Genomic DNA, 23,032 nt, shown 5'->3' with positions numbered 1-23,032 from the left:
AACAAGAGCGAAACTCCGTCCCAAAAAGAAAGAAAGTTCTACACCTATGATGTGATCTGGCCATTCCACTATTAGGTTTTTACCCAGGAGAAATAAAACTGCATGTCCATACAAAGACTTGTACACCAATGTTCATAGCAGCTTTCTTTGTAATAGCCAAAAACTGGAAATAGCACAAATATCCATTAGCAAGTGAATGGATAAACAAATTATAGTATATCCATACAATGGAATTCCACTCAACAATTTAAAACATGAATTATTGATACTTGGAAGAACAAAGATGAAATCTCAAAATAATTACACTGAGTGAAAGAAGCCAGGCAAAATGACTACATGCTATGTAAATCCCATTCCACAAAACTAGCCTAATCTATTGTTAACTAATCTGTAGTGACAGAGAGCAGATCAGTGGTTGCCTGTGGATGAACAGGGTTGGTAAAGAGTCAGGAAAGAAGGATTACAAAGGGGAATGTGGAAATTTTTTGGGGTGATGGTTATGTTCATACCTTGATTATGGTATTTCACAAGTACACACATATTTCAAAACTTATCAAATCATACACTTTAAATATGTATGTTACACACTTTAAATTATATGTCAGTTATACTTCAATAAAGCTAGTAAAACTATTAAATATTCTTATTTTCCTGAGCAGGTTCTCCTGGAGAAAAAAACACGCTTACCTAGTGTCCATTTTCAAAGGGCCTTGCTGGTCGTGCTAAAACCTATTTGATCACTTTGCTTGATACTAATGATTTTTTTTTTTTTTTTAGTAGAGACAGGTTTTCGCCATATTGGCCAGGCTGGTCTCAAACTTCTGACCTCACATGATTCACCCACTTCAGCTTCCCAAAGTGCTGGGATTACAGCTGTGAGCCACCATGCCCAGCCAATACTAATGATTGATATGGGAGAATGTTTTCTTTTTCCTAGATTCCTCATGAGCTTAATAAGGGCCATAATAACTTAACTCTTAGAACAAAGCAAATATTTCAGGCCCAAAGGGAAGCACATCTGGTGCATCCTCTGAAATGCACAAGGGCATTGTTGTAAGTTCTGCATAAAGCTAAACTTGTTCAATTAAAGAACTATCTTTTATTCTGAGACCTTATTTCGATATCACTTGTGATAATGATTATAGATGGTAGCTGTTATTTACATATTGCTTACTTCTCATGATTAAAAGTGGCATTTCCACAGCAGTATCTGCTATTTTACTGTCTGTGAAATCAAGAAGTTAGAGTAACAAGAATTGTATAGGATATGAGCTTTTACCTTACATGAAAGTTAACAAGTTGGCCTGGTAATGATTGATGGATATTAGCTAAAGACATGAGACTCTTGGGTCAGAGAAAAAACACTTGATTACTCATGACAAAAGTAGTAATCAGAATTTAATCTTGGACTTTTACTAGTTTCCATGCCCCACATCTCAAGAGGGCAATGAATCCCATAATAGATGTTTGCACTCAAACAGTGGGCTACCATTTAAGGAGAGTAATCCTGAGCCTGGTAAATCCATTGCTTTTATAGTGAGTTGTAACGAAGCCTGTTCTTTCTCTAAAGGAAGATGTTACCTGAACCCTCAAGGTTGCTCATTGCAAACACAACCCTGAGAAATGACCTGGATAAAGAGCAGTCAGAGCCTTGCTTCTTGGCATACCTAGCAAGAATGTACATAGCTGCTCAAGGCCCGTGGTAGGTTTTCCTCCAACACTGGGGACTGTGCATGGAGGCACCTGCCACTTCTGCCTGCACCCTGGGCTAGTCTGGCAGCCAAAGACACAGACACTGTTGAATGGCTGAAATATGTGTTCTCACCACAACTTCCTTCCTAGTTAGGGGTCCTCATGTGGGCCCTCTGGGCTGCACCTGGCAGAGTAATTACATACTTTCAGGTACCCTGCTGAGTTTGTCTTCTCTGCTTTCAGAAATTCCAACATTCTACATGAGTCATGGTTCTCAGTATATTATTGTAATACCCTCTCAGAATCTCTCTGACTCTCCAGGTTTCACATAGTTTTCCATGATTGTAAAAGGCCTCAAGATTTTGATGCTTTCAAGAAGAGTTATACACATCTTTTCTTTATTCTTGCATTCCTGAAAGCCTTACATTAACATCTAAGTGAAGTTTATCTATCACTATCAACAGTAAATATTTAGTGAACTAAACACCTACGGTGTTCAAGATACTGTATAAAATATGATTTAAGGGTTCTTAGGAGCTTCAAAATGCATCGCCTGGGTGAAAAAACATGAGGAAACCAGAAAGTACATTCTGTTGGGGTTTTCCTCAATAGCATTTTAAAAATAACTTGCTGCAGGGATAGGAGCTGTGCTGCTTTCATATTGATTCTCTTTGTGGTTTGAGTAATTGGAGCTGAAGGGAAGGTGATTGGGAATAAATGAAAGCAGCACTGATTCTTTTGGCTAAAAGAAAGTTTTCACACTGTCATTCACTATTAGAATTTCTGGGATCTTCTTTATAGTCACTGGTTTGATGGTTATTGGCCAAGAAAGAAGAAGGGGAACTGTCAGGCCTAGAATAATTACCAGCCATACAGCATAATCTGGGGCTAGTGTTTCAGGACCAAGGACTGAACGAGACAGAGTGACCAAGAGCAGATCCTGCAAGGCCCTGTCCAAAAAGGAAGCTAAGGTTCATAGAAAGAAAATATTGTATTGATTGTCAATTTCAGAGGATTGGGCATAGAGCCAAGAATAGAAGGTATATCATGAGGTCAAAAGCCATTGCTGGCCAAGCATGATGGCCAATGTCTGTAATCCCATCACTTTGGGAGGCCAAGGCAGGCAGATCACTTGATGCTAGGTGTTCAAGACCAGCCTGGCCAACACGGCAAAACCCTGTCTCTACCAAAAATATGAAAATTAGCTGGGTATGGTGGCACATGCATGTAATCCCAGCTACTTGGGAGGCTGAGGCAGGAGAATCGCTTGAACCTTGGGAGGCAGAGGTTTTAATGAGCCAAGATCATGCCACTGCACTCCAACCTGGGTGACAGAATGAGACCCTGTCTCAAAAAAAAAAAAAAAAAAGCCACTGGTATGTAGGAATGGTGCAGGAGAAAAGTGCCAAGCAGAAATGAGGTGAAAAGATCTAGAATTGGCCGGGCACAGTGGCTCACGCCTGTAATCCTAGCACTCTGGGAGCCCTAGGCAGGTGGATCATGAGGTCAGGAGATCAAGACCATGCTGGCCAACATGGTGAAACCCCATCTCTACTAAAAACACAAAAAAATTAGCGGGGTGTGGTGGCACATGCCTGTAATCCCAGCTACTCAGGAGGCTGAGGCAGGGAAACTGCTTGAACCCAGGAGGCAGAGATTGCAGTGAGCTGAGATCATGCCACTTCACTATAGCCTGAGCAACAGTGAGAGACTCTGTCTCAAAAACAAAAAAGGATCGAAAACTATGAACAGGATTGAGGTCCTTCTTGGTTACTGGTTGCCAGATGGAATATGAGTTAGTCAGCAGAAGTTAATGAGGTAGGTTAAAGGTTAATGCATAGGAACACTTTCTGCACAGTCTTCTGATGCTGTCTTTCCATCCCACCGTCAGGCCTATATCAATATCAGCCCCAGATGAAGTGGTCACACCCTCCTTTGTGCACCTACTGTTTCAGATAGTCATGGCTGTCATTACCCCAGCACAGCTAATGGCACTTACTGGGTTGAGAGAAGCGGGGCTCTGTCTCCCTTACCAGACAATGAGCTCCTTGAGTTTATTCATTTTTGTGTTTCCATTGTACCTAGACAGCACACTGTTTCCCAAATGAACAAATTAACTGGCCTAGAACATGGCAGACTATGATGATAAAGGTCAGTTCTTTAGAAGATCATTATTTTCATTCTTTAACTGTTTAAGATAGTGTCAACTCTGTAAAAATTGTGCCCTAGGTAAGCAGTTGCTTTTCACTGTTCTCCCCTCTCTTTCTTGGTGATTGTTCCCTCTGGGAGCCCAAAGCATGACATCCAGAGCCCTGGATTCTCATCCCTCCTGGTTGTGGCCCTTCATTCTCAACTATCCTTTCAATCTTAGTATGCCATGTAAAGCTGTCTGCTTTTGATGGACTATCGGCCACAGAGTTCTATACTTTTAGAAGGCCTTCTCATAGATTCTTACAAATGTACCTATTGTTTCAATAAATATTTATCGAATTGGCCAGCAATGTTTCAGATACTAACTGCCGGGGTTACATCAAAGAACAAAGTAGGCAAAAATCACTTCCCTTATGGACTTTGCTTTCCTGGAGGGGGAACAGGCAAGACATAAAATAAATTGTAAAATATTTGGGATGTTAGTGATCAGAAAAGGGAAGTAAAATAGGGACAGTGAATGGGGACTGTCAGAGTGGGAGTATTCAAGATAGTTTGACCGAGGAAGGCCTCACTGAGGAGGTAACATTGGAGAATAGACTTGAAAGGCATAAGGAAAAAGCCATTAGGTAAAAACCATTCCAGGCAGAAGGAACAAATAATGCAAAGGGCCAGGGATGGGAACATTTGTAGTGTTCAAGGAAAAGCAAGGAGACCAGTGTGACTGGAGCAGAGAAGATTAGGTAGAGATTGGGAGTAGATAAGGTCAGCAAGGTAATGGGGGCCAGATCATGTGAGGTCGTATAGGACAGTATAATGACTTTGGCTTTTATTCTGTTATGGGGCACCATTGCAGGAATGGGAGCTGTGAATGACACACCTTGACTTATATCTAACAGGAAATCTAGCTGTTGCATTGAGAATAGACCTTTAAATTTTAAAAGAGATACCTATGGCCCTACCTTAAATTAAGTCATGCTCCTTGGAGTGCCTCAATTCACGTACGTAAATGGGTAAGAGTGGAATTTAAGAAACGCTGGAAATATGTTTGTTTCTCCTCTGCTCATGCCTGGTGGGTGAGCACCAACACCATCTCTTCCTAAGCTAGGGCTCCCTAGCAGAGCACCGTACACGTGGATTCTTCTTATGCTCTGCATTCTTTGCCACAGGGATGCTCTAAGTTGGCAAGACGCAGTAAAGTCTGCCTCAAGAGGCAGTGCCTTTCTTTATCCAAAGCCAAGAGAAATTTGGTTCTGCAAGTAACAAACGATTACTGCTGATGACACCCTTTGTACACACTTGAAGACAGTGTGGACCACAAAATAGAAACTGGAGCAAAAAAGGACTATGAAATATTACTAAAGATTGGAAAGGAGGAAAACACATTATTTACACATACAACTCTTGATTGTATGAGAACACAACTTATGTGTATGTAAGTTGTACACTTGATTGTATGTGCAGAGAATTAAAAAGTGTTCATATAAATTATTTAGACTTAAAAAGAGACAAATAATATCAGGAAGGTGATAGTGGCAGTAGTAGTACAGGTTTTAGATATTACTGAATCTCCACATAAAAACAGAGCAACTAGGTAGAAGACACAAAACTCACGGGCAACAAAATAAAATCCATTTATAAGAAAATCAGGATGATGCTGGTCTTCTGGAATAAGTTAGAAAGGAGTACCTCCTCTTCAATTGTTTGGAATAGTTTAAGAAGAAATGGTACTAACTCCTTGCACCTCTAGTAGAATTCAGCTGTAAATTTGTTTGGTCCTGGGCTTTTTTTGGTTGGTAGGCTATTTGTTACTGCTTCAATTTCAGAATTCATTATTGGTCTATTCAGGGATTCAATTTCTTCCTGGTTCAGTCTTGGGAAAGTGTTCGCACCCAGGAATTGACCCATTTCTTCTAGATTTTCTAGTTTATGTTCATAGAGGTGTTTAGAGCATTCTCTCATGGTTGTATTTCTGTGAGGTCAGTGGTGATATCACCCTTATCATTTCTCATTGTGCCTATTTGATTCTTCTCTCTTTTCTTCTTTATTAGATTAGGTAGCAGTCTATTTTATTACTTTTTTCAAAAAACCAGCTCCTGAATTTGTTGATTTTTTTGAAATATTTTCTGTGTCTCTATCTCCTTCAGTTCCCCTCCAATATTGGTTATTTCTTGTCTTCTGCTAGCTTTAGGAATTGTTTGCTCTTGGTTCTCTAGTTCTTTTAGTTGTGATGTTAGGTTGTTGATTTGAGATCTTTCTAGCTTTTTGATGTGGACATTTTAGTGCTATAAACTTCCTTTAACACAGCTTTAGCTGCGTCCCAGAGATTCTGGTACATTGTCTCTTTGTTCTCATTAGTTTCAAGGAACTTCTTGATTTCTGCCTTAATTTCATTATTTACCCAGGAGTCATTCAGTAGCAGGTTGTTCATTTCCATGCAGTTGTGTGATTTTGAGTGAATTTCTTAATATTGAGTTATAATTTGATTTTATTGTGGTCAGATATATGTTTGTTATTATTTTACTTCTTTTGCATTTGCTGAGGAGTATTTTACTTCTGATTATATGATCAATTTTAGAGTGCCATGTGGGAATGAGAATATATATTCTGTTGTTTTTGGGTGGAGAGTTCTGTAGATTTCTATCAGGTCCACTTGATCCAGAGCTTTGTTCAGGTCCTGAATGTCTTTGTTAATTTTCTGTCTCGATGGTCTGTCTAGTATTGTCAGTGGAGTATTAAAGTCTTTCACTATTATTGTGGGAGAGTCTAAGTCTCTTTGTAGGTCTCTAAGAACTTGCTTTATGAATCTGGTTGTTCCTGTATTGGGTACATATATATTTAGGATAGTGAGCTGTTTTTGTTTTTTTTGAGACGGCGTTTCCCTCTTGTTACCCAGGCTGGAGTGCAATGGTGTGATCTCAGCTCACAGCAACTCCACCTCCTGGGTTCAGGCAATTCTCCTGCCTCAGCCTCCTGGGTAGCTGGGATTACAGGCATGCGCCACCATGCCCATCTAATTTTTTTTTTGTATTTTTAGTAGAGACGGGTTTCACCATGTTGACCAGGATGGTCTCGATCTCTTGACCTTGTGATCCACTCACCTCGGCCTTCCAAAGTGCTGGGATTACAGGCATGAGCCACCGCGCCTGGTCTAGTTAGCTCTTCTTGTTGAATTGAGCCCTTTACCACTAAGTACTGCCCTGCCTTTTTTATCTTTGTTGGTTTAAGGTCTATTTTGTCAGAAACTAGGACTGCAACCCTTGCTTTTTTCTGTTTTCCATTTGCTTGGTAAATTTTTTTCCATTCCTTTATTTTGAACCTATGTGTGGCTTTGCACTTGAGATAGGTCTCCTGAAGACAGCATCTGGGTCTTTGCTGATGCTGTTGAATCTTTGCTCTTTAGACAGCTTGCCATTCTGTGTCTTTTAATTGGGCCATTTAGCCTATTTACATTTAAGGTTAGTATTGTTATGTGTGAATTTGACCCTGTCATCATGATGCAAGCTGTTTATTTTGCCAACTTGTTTATGTGATTGCTTCATAGTGTCACTGGTTTGGGTACTCAAGTGAGTTTTTGTAGTGGCTGGTAAGATTTTCCTTTCCATCCTTTCCAAGTAGTTCCTTCAGGAGTACTTGTAGGGCAGTCCAGGTTGTGACAAATTCCCTCAGCATTTGCTTGTCTGAAAAGGATCTTATTTCTCCTTCACTTAGGAAGCTTAATTTGGCCTGATATCAAATTCTGGGTTGGAAATTCTTTTCTTTAAGAATGTTGAATATTGGCCTCTAGTCTCTTTGGTTTGTAGGATTTCTACTGAGAGGTCCACTGTTAGTCTGATGGGCTTCCCTTTGTAGATGACCTGGCCTCTCTCTCTGGCTGCCATTAACATTTTTTCTTTCATTTTGACCTTGGATAATCTGATGATTATGTGTTTTGTGGTTGATCTTCTTGTGGAGTATCTTACTGGGGTTCTCTGAATTTGAATGTTGGCCTGTCTTTCTAGGTTGGTAAAGTTCTTCTGGATGACATCCTGAAGTGTGTTTTCCAACTTGGTTCCATTCTACCCATCTCTTTTGGGTACCCCAATCAGTTGTAGGTCTGGTCTTTTTATATAATGCCATATTTCTTGGAGGTTTTGGGTTTTTTTTTTTTAATACTTTTTTCTCTATTCTTGTCTGTCTTATTTCAGAAATACAGTCTTCAAGCTCTGAGATTCTTTCTGCTGCTTGTTTCACTTGGCTATTGATATTTGTGATTGCATTGTGAATTTCTTATGTTGTGTTTTTCAGCTCCATTGGGTGTTTAATGTTACTCTCTAAACTGGCTATTCTGGTTATCAGCTTCTGCAATGTTTCATCATGATTCTTAGCTTCTTTGCATTGTGTTAGAACATGCTCCTTTAGCTCAGAAAAGTTTGTTATTATCCATCTTCTGAAGACTACTTCTGTCAATTTGGCCATCTCAGCCTCAGCCCAGTTCTGTGCCCTTGCTGGAGATGTACTGCAATCATTTGGACGAGAAGAGGTGCTCTGGCTTTTTGAGTTTTCAGCATTTTTGCATTGATTCTTTCTCAACTTTGTGGGCTTATCTACCTTCCATCTTGGAGATTGCTGACCTTTGAATGGGGTTTTTGTGGGGTCTTTTTTGTTTATGTTGCTGTTGCTGTTGTTTTTCTTTTAACAGTCAGGCTCCACTTCTGCAGGGCTGCTGTGGTTTCCTGGGCATCCACTCCAGACCTTAATCACCTCGGTCCATCCTGCACCTGGAGGTATCACCAGTGAAGGCTGCAAAACAGCAAAGATGGTTGCCTGCTCTTTTCTCTGGGAGCTCTGTCCCAGAGGGGCACCAACCTGATGCTGGCCTGAACACTCCTGTAAGAGATATCTGGGGACTGCTTTGGGAAGTCTCAACCTGGTCAAGAGGAATAGGATCAGGGACCCCACTTAAAGAGACAGTCTGGCTGCCTCTTGGGGGATTGGGCGAACTGTGCTGGGGAGAACCCTTTTTGTGCAGACTGACCAGACTCTCCAGAATCAGCAGGCAGGGAAGGCTAAGTTGGCTGAACTACATAGACTGTGGTCACCCCTCCCCCAAAGGGCTCTGTCCCAGAGAGATCAGACCTCTGTACATAAAACCCTGGCTGGAGTTGCTGAAATTCTCACAGAGAGGCCCTGCCCAGTGAGGAGGGATGCATCAGGTCCTACTTAAAGATGCAGTCTGGCCATGATCTGCCACAGCAGCTGTGCTGCACCGTGGGGAGGAAGTTATCTTCTATTCTTAGTTTGTTGAGACTTTATCAGAAATGCATGTTGAAATTTGTCAAATTTTTTTCCATATCTTCTGAGATGATCATATAGTTTTCTTTTTTAGTTGGTATATGTGGTAAGTTATTGATCAATTTTTGGATGTTAAACAAATCTTGTATCCCAGAGATAAACCTCACATTGTCATGATGATGCATTTTCTTTTTAGCATTTGGTCATACTCAATTTGTTAAAATTTTGTTTAAAATTTTGAATCTATGTTCATGAGATATTATTAGCCTATAGTTTTCTTTTCTTCTTCTAATGTCTGTTCAATTTTGATATCAGGGTAATGCTGTCCTCATAGAATTAGTTGGGAATTACTTTCTTATTTGCAATTTTTTAGAAGAGTTTAAGTTGAACTTGTAATTTTCTAAAGCACAGCTTAGCTGGGTGCCTGTGGCTCAGGTTCTTACATAAGAATACAGTCAAGGTGTCACCTGCTTCAAAGTTCACTGACATGGCTGTTAGTAAGCCCCAGGCACTTGCTGGAAACATCAGTTCCTTGTCAATGTGGGCCTCCTTACAGGGCAGCTCATAACACAACAGCTAGTCTCCCGCAGAGTGAGTTTGTGAGACAATGAGAGAGATCCAAGGCGGAAGCCGCAGTTTTTGTGACCTAATGCTTAAAGTGACATCTCATTAATAAGGAAGTCAATACGTTCAACCCATACTCAGGGAGAGAGAATTTCAAAGGAGTATGACTACAAGGAGGTAGGAAGCACTGAAGAACATCTTAGAGGCTGCCTACCATAGTTGTTTACAACATCACCTTATTATCCCTCATATCTGTAGAAGCTATAGTGATGTCACCTGTCCCATTCCTTATTTGGGTAATTGTATCTTTCTCTTTTTTTTTTTCTGATCACTTTGGCTAGAGGTTGATTAGTTTTACTCATCTTCATAGTCAGCTTTTAGTTTTACTGACTTTTTTCCTATTGTTTTTCTGTTTTCTATTTTATTTTCTACTCTGATCTTTATTATTTCCTTTCTTCTACTTACTTTGGGTCTCCTTTGTTTTCTTTTCTGTTTGTAAGGTAGAAGCTGAGATCATGGATTTGAGACCTTTATTCTGTTCCAGTATGGAATTTAGTGCTCTATAATTTCCCCCTAAGTACTGCTTTAGTGGCATCCAATAAATCTTAGATTGCATTTTCATTTTAATCCTGCTAAATATTTTCTAGTTTTCCTTTTCTTTTTTGACCATCATGTTAAAGTGTTCTATTTAGTTTCTAAATATTTCAGGATATTTCCAGAGATCTTTCTGTTATTGATTTCCATTTTAATTCTATTGTCAGAAAACATACTTTATAAGACTTAAAACCTTTAAAAGTTATTTTTTTTCTTTTTTTGAGACAGAGTCTTGCTCTGTCGCCCAGGCTGGAGTGCAATGGCATAATCTCGGCTCACTACAACCTCTGGCACCAGGGTTCTCCTGTCTCAGCCTCCCAAGTAGCTGAGATTACAGGTGCATGCCACCACACCTATCTAATTTTTGTAGTTTTAGTAGAGACGGGTTTTCGCCATGTTGGCCAGGTTGGTCTCAAACTACTGACCTCAGGTGATCTACCTACCTCAGTGTCCCAAAGTGCTGGGATTACAGTTGTGAGCCACCCTACACCCGGCTTGAATCCTTTTAAGTTTAATGAGACTTTTTCTATGGTCCAGAATATGATATATCTTGGTAAATGTTCCATTTGTACTTGAAAAGCATATGTATTCTGCTGTTGTTGGGTGAAAGGTAATATAAATGTCAATTGGGTCAAGCTGGTTGATAGTGTTCAAGTTTTCTTTATCTTTACTGGTTTTTGTTGTAGACTACATTTGAAATTTTTATCAAAAATTCAGTATCTGCAACTGGATTTAAACATTATTGTATTATTTTTATTGTGTTAAAATATTTTTCTTCCTCTTTCTTGCACATATACACACATGCACACACACGCACACACACACACATGCACACACACACACACACAGTCACAAATTTAGAGACCACAGAATTGTAATGATATAAAGCATCTGATTGCGATGCTGTGTCTTTTAACAAGTGTTATTGTTCAATAAAACACTTTTGAAACTAGGTTATCTTTCCTTGTCTGACCTTGCAAGCCACTTAATTGCAAAATGTGTTTCTATTCACAGTGCCTCTTAATATTTTATTCTTTATGGCAACTCATGCTCCCACTGCAAACAAAACAGGCAGGAAAATCTTTAATATACTGAAAGAAATAGAGGGGTTTCTAGAATAATGCTGTTTACAGGTGTTCCTGTTTTAACAGGATATATAAATGCTTGATAAACCTTATATTCTGCAAAATTATATGTAAAAATAATCGGTCATGGGGAAAATAGGATGGGGTCATAACACTCAAAACAGTTAACTTTATAACAGGAATATTAATAAAATATTAATTCTTCCAACTAAAACACTACCACCCAGTAAATGTCCACTATCATTTGTACTCAGGATCAAAGTCAACTTCTACAGGTCCTCAGGGGCATTCACCTCCAATAGACAACATTGTCAAAAAATTAAAAATCTGCTCTGGATATGTGATTTCTGAAACAATCAACTGAAGTTTTAAAACATATGACAAATGTCTTCTCCACTTCTTCATCTACTCCTACAGCCGCATGTTGTAGAGAAGACACAAGTTCTTGAAGCCATTAAGCCAAGCACTACTTGCCCTAAGGGAAGGAACTGCCAAGCTTAGGGCCTCCGTTATTAGCTGTGAGAAAGCTTGCCCCTGAATGTTTAAACTATTGACGTGTTGGGAGAAAAGTAACTTATGAAACAATGACATAATTTTCTTATTATTACCACCTGAGTAATACCAATTGAGTACTACTTTGCATTATAGAAATGTGTTACAGCTTAAAAGACTACTCCATAGTTCTCTAACCTTGAAATACATGATTTTCCCAGTCATTTTCTTGGCAGCAGCCACCAATGGAATTTAAATCTCTTTCCTCCCAGGATCACTGAATGCATATTTACTGAGCACCTATTATATCCCAGAGTCTGTTCTAAATGCTGGAGACACAGTGGTGAGCACAACAGGACAGGCAAAGTCCATGTGTTCGCAGACTTCCATTCTGGCAGGGGGTACCAGCAATCAACAAACAGGTAAATCAATAAATATGGTAACACCAGACTATGCTTGCTATCAGGAAAATAAAACAGGGTGATAGGATATAGAATGAGATGAGGGCGTGACCACGGGTAGAGATGATACTATGGATAGGATGATCAGGGAAGGTGTCTCTGAAGAGGTGACATTGGAGCCAAGACCTATAAGATGAGAAGGAACTAGTCATGGGAAGATCTGAGGAGGACTTCCAGGCAGAGGGAACAGTAGAGGAACAGTAAGTACAAAAGCCTTGAGGTGGAAGTAAGCATAGGGTGCTTGAGGGAAAGAATGAAAAGTGGCTGAGGCAGTCTCTGGGGTATATTCTAGTTGGAGTGCCACGTATCACCACCATTTTGCAGTTGACCCAACAACCAAGTCACTGCTGCTTAACAATTCCACGTCCTCCATGCCTAACATGGCAAAACTGCAAACCAAAATGCAACTGACCGATTCTCATCTGAGTGTCAAATCCACAGGCAATGGAGCATGACACACTTCATCACCACACAGGGTAAGGCTGGAGTGGGCCTGGATGAGTTCGGCTGGTTTGAGGAATTTTTAAATTTCTGATTGTGGGTTCCATCCAGAAGTCAGCTGTGGACTAAGGAGAGGGCTGGAGCAGGGTTTTGCAGGAGGTACCCTGGGACAGCTGTGGTAGGACAAGGGTATAGTGGTAGGATGGGAGAGATGAGATGGGCCCTGAGGAAGGATGAAATTGCATCCAAGGCAAGATGCTGTAAGTACCTTCAGAAAAAAGCCACCTTTTTGCTTCTTTTGCTAATCCTGGGAGCCATACTCACCTTGATGAGCCAGTGACTTTCCAGTCAGCCAGAATTATCTAGCAAATAACTAGGAAGTAGTGCTTCACTGCTTTTGCAGAAACCCTAACTCACCCACACCGGTTCCGCTGTGCTTTCCTCAAGCTTTTGTGTTCCTTTGGAATCCTCTGCATGGTCTTCATTTTAAATATAAATACCTCACCTTCTTGGAGGGATTGTATCTCCATTATAGAGAAGACTCTTCATTCTCTTCTTTGGATACCCTTGCAGTAGTTAGCACAATACTGACCTAGATCTTTCTCCTTCTCAATAGGTGGGCTATTTCAGAGGTAACTTCTCATGTGCCTTAGTGCTGTAGTGGGAGGCCAGCTAGTGGCTTCTGCTGCCAAAAGATACTAACATTCTGGGTTTCATGATTCAGGCTATGTGCAATGAGAAACTGGGCTGCTTACCTGTTTTTCCTGCAGCGAATTGTAAAGGCAAGAAAGAAAAGTATCAGCAGAAGTCCACAGCTGAGAAAAGTCCAAACAATACCCAAGAGGACAGGAGATAATGAAGAGATGGTCTTACTGCTGTGGTGGGAAGATGTCTGAGGACAGAAAAAGGAGAGGCTGTAAGGAATGAAAGATCTTCTATAGGTAAAAAATAAACTGCCCCATCATCACTAATGCTGGGAAATATGTATCCTGCATGAGCAGTTTCTCTTCCCCCTCCTCCCCTTCCTCATTCTCCTTTCCCTCTGCCTCCTCCTCCCCAGCAGCACCAGTGGTACCCTGCGGCTGCTCACTTACAACTGTTGTCTTGCAGAGCTCATGAAGGGGTCTCCGATCTAGCTCCTGGCCAGAAAAGCTGTCACACAATTCAGAGCAGTTTATTTCAGGCTCCATGTCACTACATGCCCCTGTTGGTGTGTGTTTATTCAGTCTTGGTTACCCACTGGTAAGGGATGCAGATCTCTGACTAAAACACAAGAGGAACTCCAATCTTTTCTTCAGAGGCCCCATTTTGGAGCTGGCTCCAGACTCAGAATCCGGAGTGAAAACCCATTCAGGTAGAAGCAAAGGGTTATTTCACCAGGCTCCTTCATCAGACAATCTTCAGCTGGTCACCCTCCAAAATCAGACATCCTTCAACTGGTCCGCTGCTGCCACCACATGCCATGGGAGTCAAGAGTGGACAGCTTAACCGTCAGGCTACACAAGGTGATAATTCTAGTTAACCACCAGATGGCAGTCACTGCTCCGAGTAACCTCACTGGTTCCTGAAGAAAGAAAAGCAATTAAACCTGTTAAATAAATGTGCACACGTGCGGGCACACACACATGTAAATGGTTTATTACAGAGGTTTTAAAATAACATCTATTTTAATTAGCTATATTTTATTACACTCTTTATTATATATATTACAAAGGTATTAAATATATTTAAATAAACATTTTAAGCCATTATAATAAACAATATTTTTAAAAACAAAGATAAAACATATCTAACATTTTCTAGGGATAAAGCTCTGCAGTATCTCTTCATATCCTTTTTATGGCCCAGTACTGGAAAGACCTTAGCTTAGACTTGTGAGGCACATCTTCCTTTTTTTCCATACTGGAAACCCCCCTGCCCTCACAAGATCTTTCTGTGCAGCTCATGGATTAAGTTCTATCTGATCCTGGATGGTGCTGGGCTCAGGTGCCCCATGCTGTCTCCACACATGATCTGTTGGTCACTCTAGCTCTTGTTCTCTCAGTGAGAAACATTCTATGTCCAGTCAGCTGGGGTCACAGAAAGGTACCCAAGCTGTCTGCAAGAGTCTTTGTATTTAAACTGTGAGACTAACAGGAGTGAGACAGACTACTCAGGCAATAGGGAAAGAAACTGGGGAGCTCTAGGAACTCCCGCAGAGTGCATGACTGGCCAGAGGATGGTGTTATTTCTCTCAGAAAATCCTTGCAATATGAATAATGTGCTCTAAAGAGAAGCTCAGTCTTGTGGAACAAAGATAGAAAGGCAAAAAAGTTCAAATTAGCACCAGTAGAAAAGACAGCCAGATCCCTAATTCTTTAAAGCAATCAATCCTTTAATAAAGAAAATAGATTTGAAATTTTACCAATGGTAATCTAAAAGAGGCTACCACTTCTGCTTTGTGTTTTTAAACAGCTTAGCACAGTTTTCTTTGATTGTGGAGGAAAATTGGACTAGGCAAAAATATCAATTACTATTATTTCAATAGCCACTGAACATAAGGCCCATGTTTAAGCCAGAACAACAGTGACAGGTGGAGAGCGCCATCTTTGGAGTCTGTGTGCTTAGGCATGAACAATATAGCACCAGGTGCTGGCCATTCATTGGCCTCTCATTTGTTCCTGAATTATTTACCAGGTTTATTATAATGAAATCCCAAGAGAACTACCATCTCCCATCAAGGCATTTAAATTCTTGCGTAGTCTGGTCAGATTACTGAATGCAAAATTAAGAAGCAAATATAAAAACTTATTTACATTCTAATTTAATTGAGATTTTAATGGCTAGAAAGGTACTTTTTCTTTTCTTTCTTTTTTGAAAGTTAGACATTTCCTATTGTGTCTTCTAGCATAGAGCCATATTGCAAACCACAGGGAGGACTATTATGACATAATGGATTGAAAGAAAATGTATTTTTCCTATATTGCCCTTTTAATCATAGTGGCAAATAAGTACACTTACATTTGAACAGTTATTCATTCCATGTTTATATATTATTATATCATTTGGAAGAAGTGTGTATGTATATGTATGGGTGTGTTTATATAAAACCTCATTTTGTCCTCACTACAGTGTTTTGTGATGTAAACATCACCATTCCTCATTTTCAAATAAGTAAACTGAAGAGCAGAGAAGAGGAAAACCCTGCTCCAAATCTGCAGAGGCAAGAATCCCAGGAGTTTACATTCCAAGGTCAATGTCATCCTGATCTATATACTCCACATGGGCAGACACTCTGAACTAACCTCTTCCAAGAAGATACCAATGGGCCTCCTGGGTTTCTTCAGCTTTAGTTCCCAGAGCTGCATTTCTGTGGGCTTCCTAGAGCATGGCATGCCATAGTGCCTCCATACCAGTAGTTCTCAACTATGCCATTTTGTACCTTTAGGGAACATTTGGCAATTCTGGAGACATCTGTGGTTGTCAAAATAGAGAGAAGGGTGCTATTCAAATCTAGTACATAGATTCCAAGGATGCTACTAAACATACTGTAATTCACAGGATGGTCCGAACAACAAAGAATTATCTGGCCCCACATGTCAATAGTGCTAAGGTTGAGAAACCCTGATCAACACTGTGGATCCCAGATGGGCTGACAAACTTAAACCTAAATTATCTTTGAGGGATTCTGTGAATATGATGAGGTTGTCCACTGAGCCTAAGTCCTGTGGAGCCTAAGGATGCAACTCTGACTTGGGATAAATTTCTGAGCACATTCTAGAGGTATCCTTGGATAAGCTAAACTCACTGGTGTGGAACTCTAAATGCTAGACCCCTCTTCAGTCCATGGTTATCCAGTGTAGAAACTTTATATATCATGATTTTGGGCTCCCACATGGGACAGGCATTAAACTCCAAACCTGGCAAACATTCACAGAGATTCACACATGGTGAGCTGATGAAACAGTGAAAGGCTCAGTCATTGAAAGGAAAAAGTTGAATCGTTTCAAAAAGTTTTAGTGATTGGGAAAGTGGGTGGGGAATTATCAGAGAAGGTAATGGTGAGGCCATCTGACCACAAGATATATACAGAATTCAAAGCACATGGGGAAAGGTCTTCCAGGCCCCGCCAAAAGCTACCTTACCCCTGTACCCTCTCAACAAAGTCTCTAGGGAGAAACTGTTTATGTCACAGACAGTAATAGACCCAAGGCCATGCAGGGTAGTGTTTGAAATTTATTTGACAGAGATTATAGAATCCTTACCAGTGATTAGGATCAGAAAAACAGACATTATTCCCAAGTGCAAAATGGTCATTTGCAAGTTCACCCCTCTATATAGGCCCATGTCTTTGTTACAAAATCTCTATTCTTCTACACATTATTTATGACCTTTAAAATAACACTCATACAAATACTATCTTTTAACAAGTTGATTTGCAGTTGGTAGAACTTTTGCTTCTGTATGGGAAGAATTAACTGCTATGGGAATTGCTTTTTTCTGTTAACAATTTGAACACTACATAAAACATATGAAACAACTATTTTCAGGCATTGTACGACAGATGCCACGAGACTGGGGTATCTTCCTAAGAGATACTACCTGGAGGTCATTTCCAGGTCACAGCACATGGAGGGAAAACCAATCAGAACCTAGAATTCCATTTGAGGTAAGGGGAATGGATTGGTATTTGAAGATGTTGAGGTGGCTAAAATTTGCAGGGCAGAGTAATGAAGAAGAGGGAGATACAGAGAATAAGGAGAACACTTGGGAAATCTGCAGAGAATCCCCTCAGTGTTTTCCTGAGTACTGATTTGGATATGAGTAGGAAGAAACTACTTGAAGTTGAAGAAAAAAAAACACTGATAGGCAATAGCTGAGTAATTCCTGGAGCTCACACAGGGCTGAGACTACCCTGTGTTCCCATCAGCCAGTATGGAGAGGCCCCATAATATGCAGGACATTGGATAAAATCCTCAGGAAAGCCACATCTTAGTAGTAAAAATAAATTAACCCTAGACTAGAGGTTACTCTGGATAGACCCTAAAGGAAAGTCTCAAATGGATAAAAGTGATCCGTAAAAACTTAACTGCATTCCAGAACACAATTCAATGCTCTTAAAGGAATATAACAAGATCCAGTGCTCGACAATGTAAAATTCAAAATAATTACCAGGCATTCAAAGAAATGAAAAAATATGACCTATAACCATAAAGTTTTAAAAAACAGATCAACAATATCAGACATAGAAATAACAGAAGTGATACAACCATCACACAAGAACCTTGAAAAAACTGTTATAAATATGCTTTAAGATATAAAGCAAAACATGATCAAAATGAAGAGAGAAGTGAAAGATAAAAAGCAGACCCAAATGGAACTTCTAGAGATAACAATATAATATCTGAAATAAAAATACAATAGATTAGACATTGCAAAAAGAAACTGGTTAACTTAAAAACATAGCAATAGAAATTATCCAAAAATCTGACCTCATTTAAAATTGCTTCACAGCTTCACACTCCCTCTGGCTTTTGTAAATGATTTTCTGATCTTCCTTTTCCTCCATGTCCTCAACATCCTTTTTTTTTGAGACAGAGTCTCTCTCTGTTGCCCAGGCTGGGGTGCAGTGGCATGATCTTGGCTCACTGCAACCTCCACCTCCTAGCTTCAAGTGATTCCCCTACCTCAGCATCCCCAGTAGCTGGGATTACAGGCACCTGCTACCATGCCCAGCTAATTTTTGTATTGTTAGTACAGATGGGGTTTCACCATGTTGTCCAGGCTGGTCTCAAACTCCTAACCTCAAATGATCTGCCCACCTCGGCCTCCAAAAGTGCTGGGATTATAGGCATGAGCCACCATGCCCAGACTGTCTTCAACACCTTTTAATGTATTACTTAATTTATTTATCTATTGGTGTCCATTGATTATTGTTTGACTTCCCCCATTAGAACACAAATTCTATAAAAGTAAGGATCTTAATTTTGTATACTAGTGTATTCTAGGTGCCCAGAGAAAAATGATTAATAAGAATGACATGTGGTGGCAGATCAAGATGGCAAAATAGAAGGCTCCACTGATCATTTCTCTTGCAAGGACACCAAGTGAACAGCTATCTACACGGGGGAAAAAAAAACCTTCATAAGAACCAGAAATCAGAGTAGAAAGGAAGACTGGACCAAACTCAGCTGACATGTGCAAATGGAGGGAGCATTTTTTTTTTTTTTTTAGATGGAGTTTCGCTCTTGTTACCCAGGCTGGAGTGCAATGGCATGATCTCGGCTCACTGCAACCTCCACCTCCTGGGTTCAGGCAATTCTCCTGCCTCAGCCTCCTAAGTAGCTGGGATTACAGGTACGCGCCACTATGCCCAGCTAATTTTTGGTATTTTTAGTAGAGACGGGGTTTCACCATGTTGACCAGGATGGTCTTGATCTCTTGACCTCATGATCCACCCGCCTCAGCCTCCCAAAGTGCTGGGATTACAGGCTTGAGCCACCATGCCTGGCCTGGAGGGATCATTTAAAGTAGCTCTAGCTAGAGAGGAATTGCCAGTCCCAGTGGTCTGAACTTGAATGCCTGCAAACCTCACCAGTGAGGGCTACAATGCTCTTTGTCTTCTAGTAAACTTTAGAAGCAGTCTAGGCAATAATGACTGCAACTGTTAGGTGGGTCCTCGTGCTGAACTAGGCCTAGAGACAGAGGACTGGGAGTGCATGTAACCTACTGAGACACCAGCTGGGGCAGCCAAGAGAGTGCTGGCATCATCCCTCCCCTTGCTCCAGGCTACACAGCTTATAGCTCCAAAAGAGACCCCTTCTATCCATTTGAGAATAGGAGAGGGAGAAGTAGGAAGAACTTTGTCTTACAACTAGGATAATAGCTCAGTCACAGCAGGATAGGGCACTGGTCAGAGTTATGAGGCTCCCATTCCAGGTCCTAGCTCCAAGGTGATATTTCTAGACACACCCTGGGCCAGAGAGAACCCAATGCATTGAAGGAAAGGACCTGGCCCTGCCAGCATTTATTGCCTGCTAAGTGAAGAGCCCTTGGGCCCTGAATAACCAGCAACAATAACCAGGGACTATGTTGAGGGTCTTGGGTGAGCCTCTGAGACTTGCTGGCTTCAGGTGGGACTCAGTACATTACCAGCTGTGGTGACTGCAGGGCAAAACTTCTTCTGCTTGACAAAAGCAGAAGGAAAAGTAAAAGGGCCTTTGTCTTGCACCTTAGGTACCAGCACAATACAGGGGGTTAGAATACCAAGAGTGCTTTGGAGACCCTGATTAAGGACTTGATCCTTGGGCAGCATTTCTGGACCTGCCCTGGGTCAGAGGGGACCCCACTGCCCTGAAGGGTGAGTCTCAGGCCAGGCAGCATTCACGACAAGCTGACTTATGAGACCTTGGGCCTTACGGGAACATCAGCAGTAATCTGGCAGTCCTCCTCATGGCCTGGGTTGTCAGTGGCTATAGGATGAGGTTCCTCTGTCTTTGGAAAGGGAAGGGAAGAGTGGGAAGGACTGTGTCTTGTGGTCTGAGGGCCAGCTCAGCCACAATATAATAGAATACCAGGAAGACTTCTAAGGATTTTGACTCTAGTCCTTGCCTCCTGGACCTAGCTGGGACATGGGGGAAGGACAAAGCTTTTCCTCTAAAATCTGAAACACTACGAGGAAGTCCACTGCCATCACTGTTGTTCAACAAACTACTAGAAGTCCTAGATAGAGCAATTAGATAAGAGAAAGATATAAAAAGTATCCAACTGGAAAGGAATAACTCAAATTATCATTGTTTGCAGATGATGTGATCTTATATTTGGAAAAACCTGAAGACTCCACAAGAAAACAATTAGAAATGGTAAATTGAGTAAAACTTCAGGGTACAAAATAAACATATATTTACCTAAATAAAAATCAATCATTCTATTATAAAGACACATGCACATGTATATTCATTGCAGCACTAGTCACAATAACAAAGACATAGAATCAACCTAAATGCCCATCAATGGCAGACTGGATAAAGATAAAAAAATTAAGTTCTTGTGGTACACAAGAACTTCACAATGCAATCACAAGTATCCATAGAATAGACCAACAGTGGAAAGAATTTCAGAGCTTGAACACTATCTTTCTGCAATAAGAAAGGCAGAAAAGAATACAGGGGGGGAAAAAAAGGAATGAACAAAACCTCAGAGAAATATGAGATTATGTAGAGACCAGACCTACAGGTTGACTGGGGTATCTGAAAGAGAGGGGCAGAATGGAACCAAGTTGAAAAACATACATCAGGATAGCATCCATGAGAACTTCTCCAATCTAGCAAGACAGGCCAAAATTCAAAATCAGGAAATGCAGAGAAGCCCAGTAAGATACTCTACAAGAAGATCAACCCCAAGACACATAATCATCAGATTCTCTAAGGTTAAAAGGAAAAAAAAAAAATCCTAAGGGCAGCCAGAGAGAAAGTCCAGGTCACCTATAAAGGAAAGCCCAACAGAAAACAGTGGACCTCTCAGCAGAAACCCTATAAGCCAGAAGGGACTGGAAACCAATATTCAACATTCTTAAAGAAAAATATTTCCAATCCAGAATTTCATATCTGGCCAAACTAAGCTTTATAATTGAAGGAGAAATAAGATCCTTTTCAGACAAGCAAATGCTGAGAGAATTTGTCACAACCAGGCCTGCCCCGCAAGTGCTCCTGAAGAAAGCACTAAATATGGAAAGGTAAAACTGTTACCAGCTACTATAAAAATATACTGAAGTACACAGACCAGTGACACTATGAAGCAACCAAAAAAACAAGTCAGCAAAATAACCAGTTAGCATCAAGATGACAGAATTGAATTCACACATAACAATATTAACTTTACATATAAATGAGCTAAATGCCCCTGATTAAAAGACACAGAATGGCAAGCTGGATAAACAGCCAAGACCCATCAGTATGCTGTCTTCAAGAGACCCATCTCATATTCAAAGACACACAGAAGCTCAAAATAAGGGGATAGAGAAAAATTTAGCAAGCAAATGGAAAACAGAAAAAAGCAAGGGTTATAGTTCTAGTTTCTGACAAAACAGACTTTAAGCCACAAAGACAAAAAAGACAAAGAAGGGCATTCCATAATGGTAAAGGGTTCAATTCAATAAGCAGAGCTAACTATCCTAAATATGTATGCACCCAATACAGGAGCACCCAGATTTATAAAGCAAGCTCTTAGAGACCTATAAAGAGACTTAAGACTCCCACACAATTATAGTGAAAGACTTTGACACTCCACTGAAAATATTAAACAGATCATCAAGACAGAAAATTAACAAAGATATTCAAGAACAGAACTCAGCTCTGTATCAAGTGAACCTGATACGTACCTACAGAACTCTCCACCCAAAACCAACAGAAAATACATTCTTCTCATTGCCACGTGATACTTTTTCAGCAAATGCAAAACAACTGAAACAATAACAGTCTCTCTGACAACAGATCAAATTAAAACTCAAGAGTAAGAAATTCTCTCAAAATCACACAACTACATGGAAATTGGACAACCTGCTCCTGAATGACTCCTGGGTAAATGACGAAATTAAGGCAAAAATCAAGAAGCTCCTTGAAACTAATGAGAACAAAGAGAAAACATATCAGAATCTCTGGGATGCAGCTAAAGCAGTGTTGAGGGAAATTTGTAGCACTAAATGCCCACATCAAAAGGCTAGAAAGATCTCAAGTTAACAAACTAACATCACAACTAAAAGAACGAGAGAGCAAAGAGCAAACAGAGCCCAAAGCTAGAAGAAAATAACCAAGACTAGAGCTGAAATGAAGATACAGACCCGAAAAAACCTTTCAGAAAAATCAATGAATCCAAGAGCTGTTTTTTTTGAAAAAAATTAATAAAATAGGCAACTAACTAGACTAATAAAGAACAAAAGAGAGAAGAATCAAACAGACACAATCAGAAATGTTAAGCAGGATATCACACTGACTCCACAGAAATACAAACAACTATCAGAGAATACTATAAATACCTGTATGCACATAAACTAGAGAATCTAGAAGAAATGGATAAACTCCTGGACACATAGACCCTCTCAAGACTGAACCAAGAAGAAACTGAATCCCTGAATAGACTAATAACAAGTTCTGAAATTGAGGCAGTAACAAATAGCCTACCAACCAAAAAAAAAAAAAAGCCCAGGATCAGAGAGATTCACAGCTGAATTCTACCAGTGGTACAAAGTAAAGCTGGTACCATTTCTACTGAAACTATTCCAAAAAATTGAAAAGGAAGGACTTC

At 40.3% G+C, this 23,032-nt stretch overlaps 1 protein-coding gene across 10 annotated transcripts in view; it reads right to left on the bottom strand.

The window, feature by feature from the left end:
- Nucleotides 1–23,032, bottom strand: part of GPR156 (G protein-coupled receptor 156) — a 117,412-nt gene that overhangs the window by 69,902 nt on the left and 24,478 nt on the right. For 6 of the 10 annotated variants that reach the window (XM_054246259.2, XM_035274096.3, XM_054246260.2 and 3 more), the window contains 3 exons: nt 16,036–16,204; nt 13,846–14,315; nt 13,507–13,643 (listed from right to left, as the gene is read on the bottom strand). In XM_054246259.2, coding sequence (XP_054102234.2) covers nt 13,507–13,643; nt 13,846–13,941 — 233 coding nt within the window. In that variant the 5' untranslated portion in view covers nt 13,942–14,315; nt 16,036–16,204. The remainder of the gene's footprint in view (nt 1–13,506; nt 13,644–13,845; nt 14,316–16,035; nt 16,205–23,032) is intronic. The other 4 variants (XM_054246263.2, XM_054246264.2, XM_054246265.2 and 1 more) reach the window with 1 other exon arrangement.

This window comes from Callithrix jacchus, chromosome 15 (assembly GCF_049354715.1).
Source record: "Callithrix jacchus isolate 240 chromosome 15, calJac240_pri, whole genome shotgun sequence".
Lineage (NCBI taxonomy): Eukaryota > Metazoa > Chordata > Mammalia > Primates > Cebidae > Callithrix > Callithrix jacchus.
This window is presented reverse-complemented; position numbering and strand designations above follow the sequence as displayed.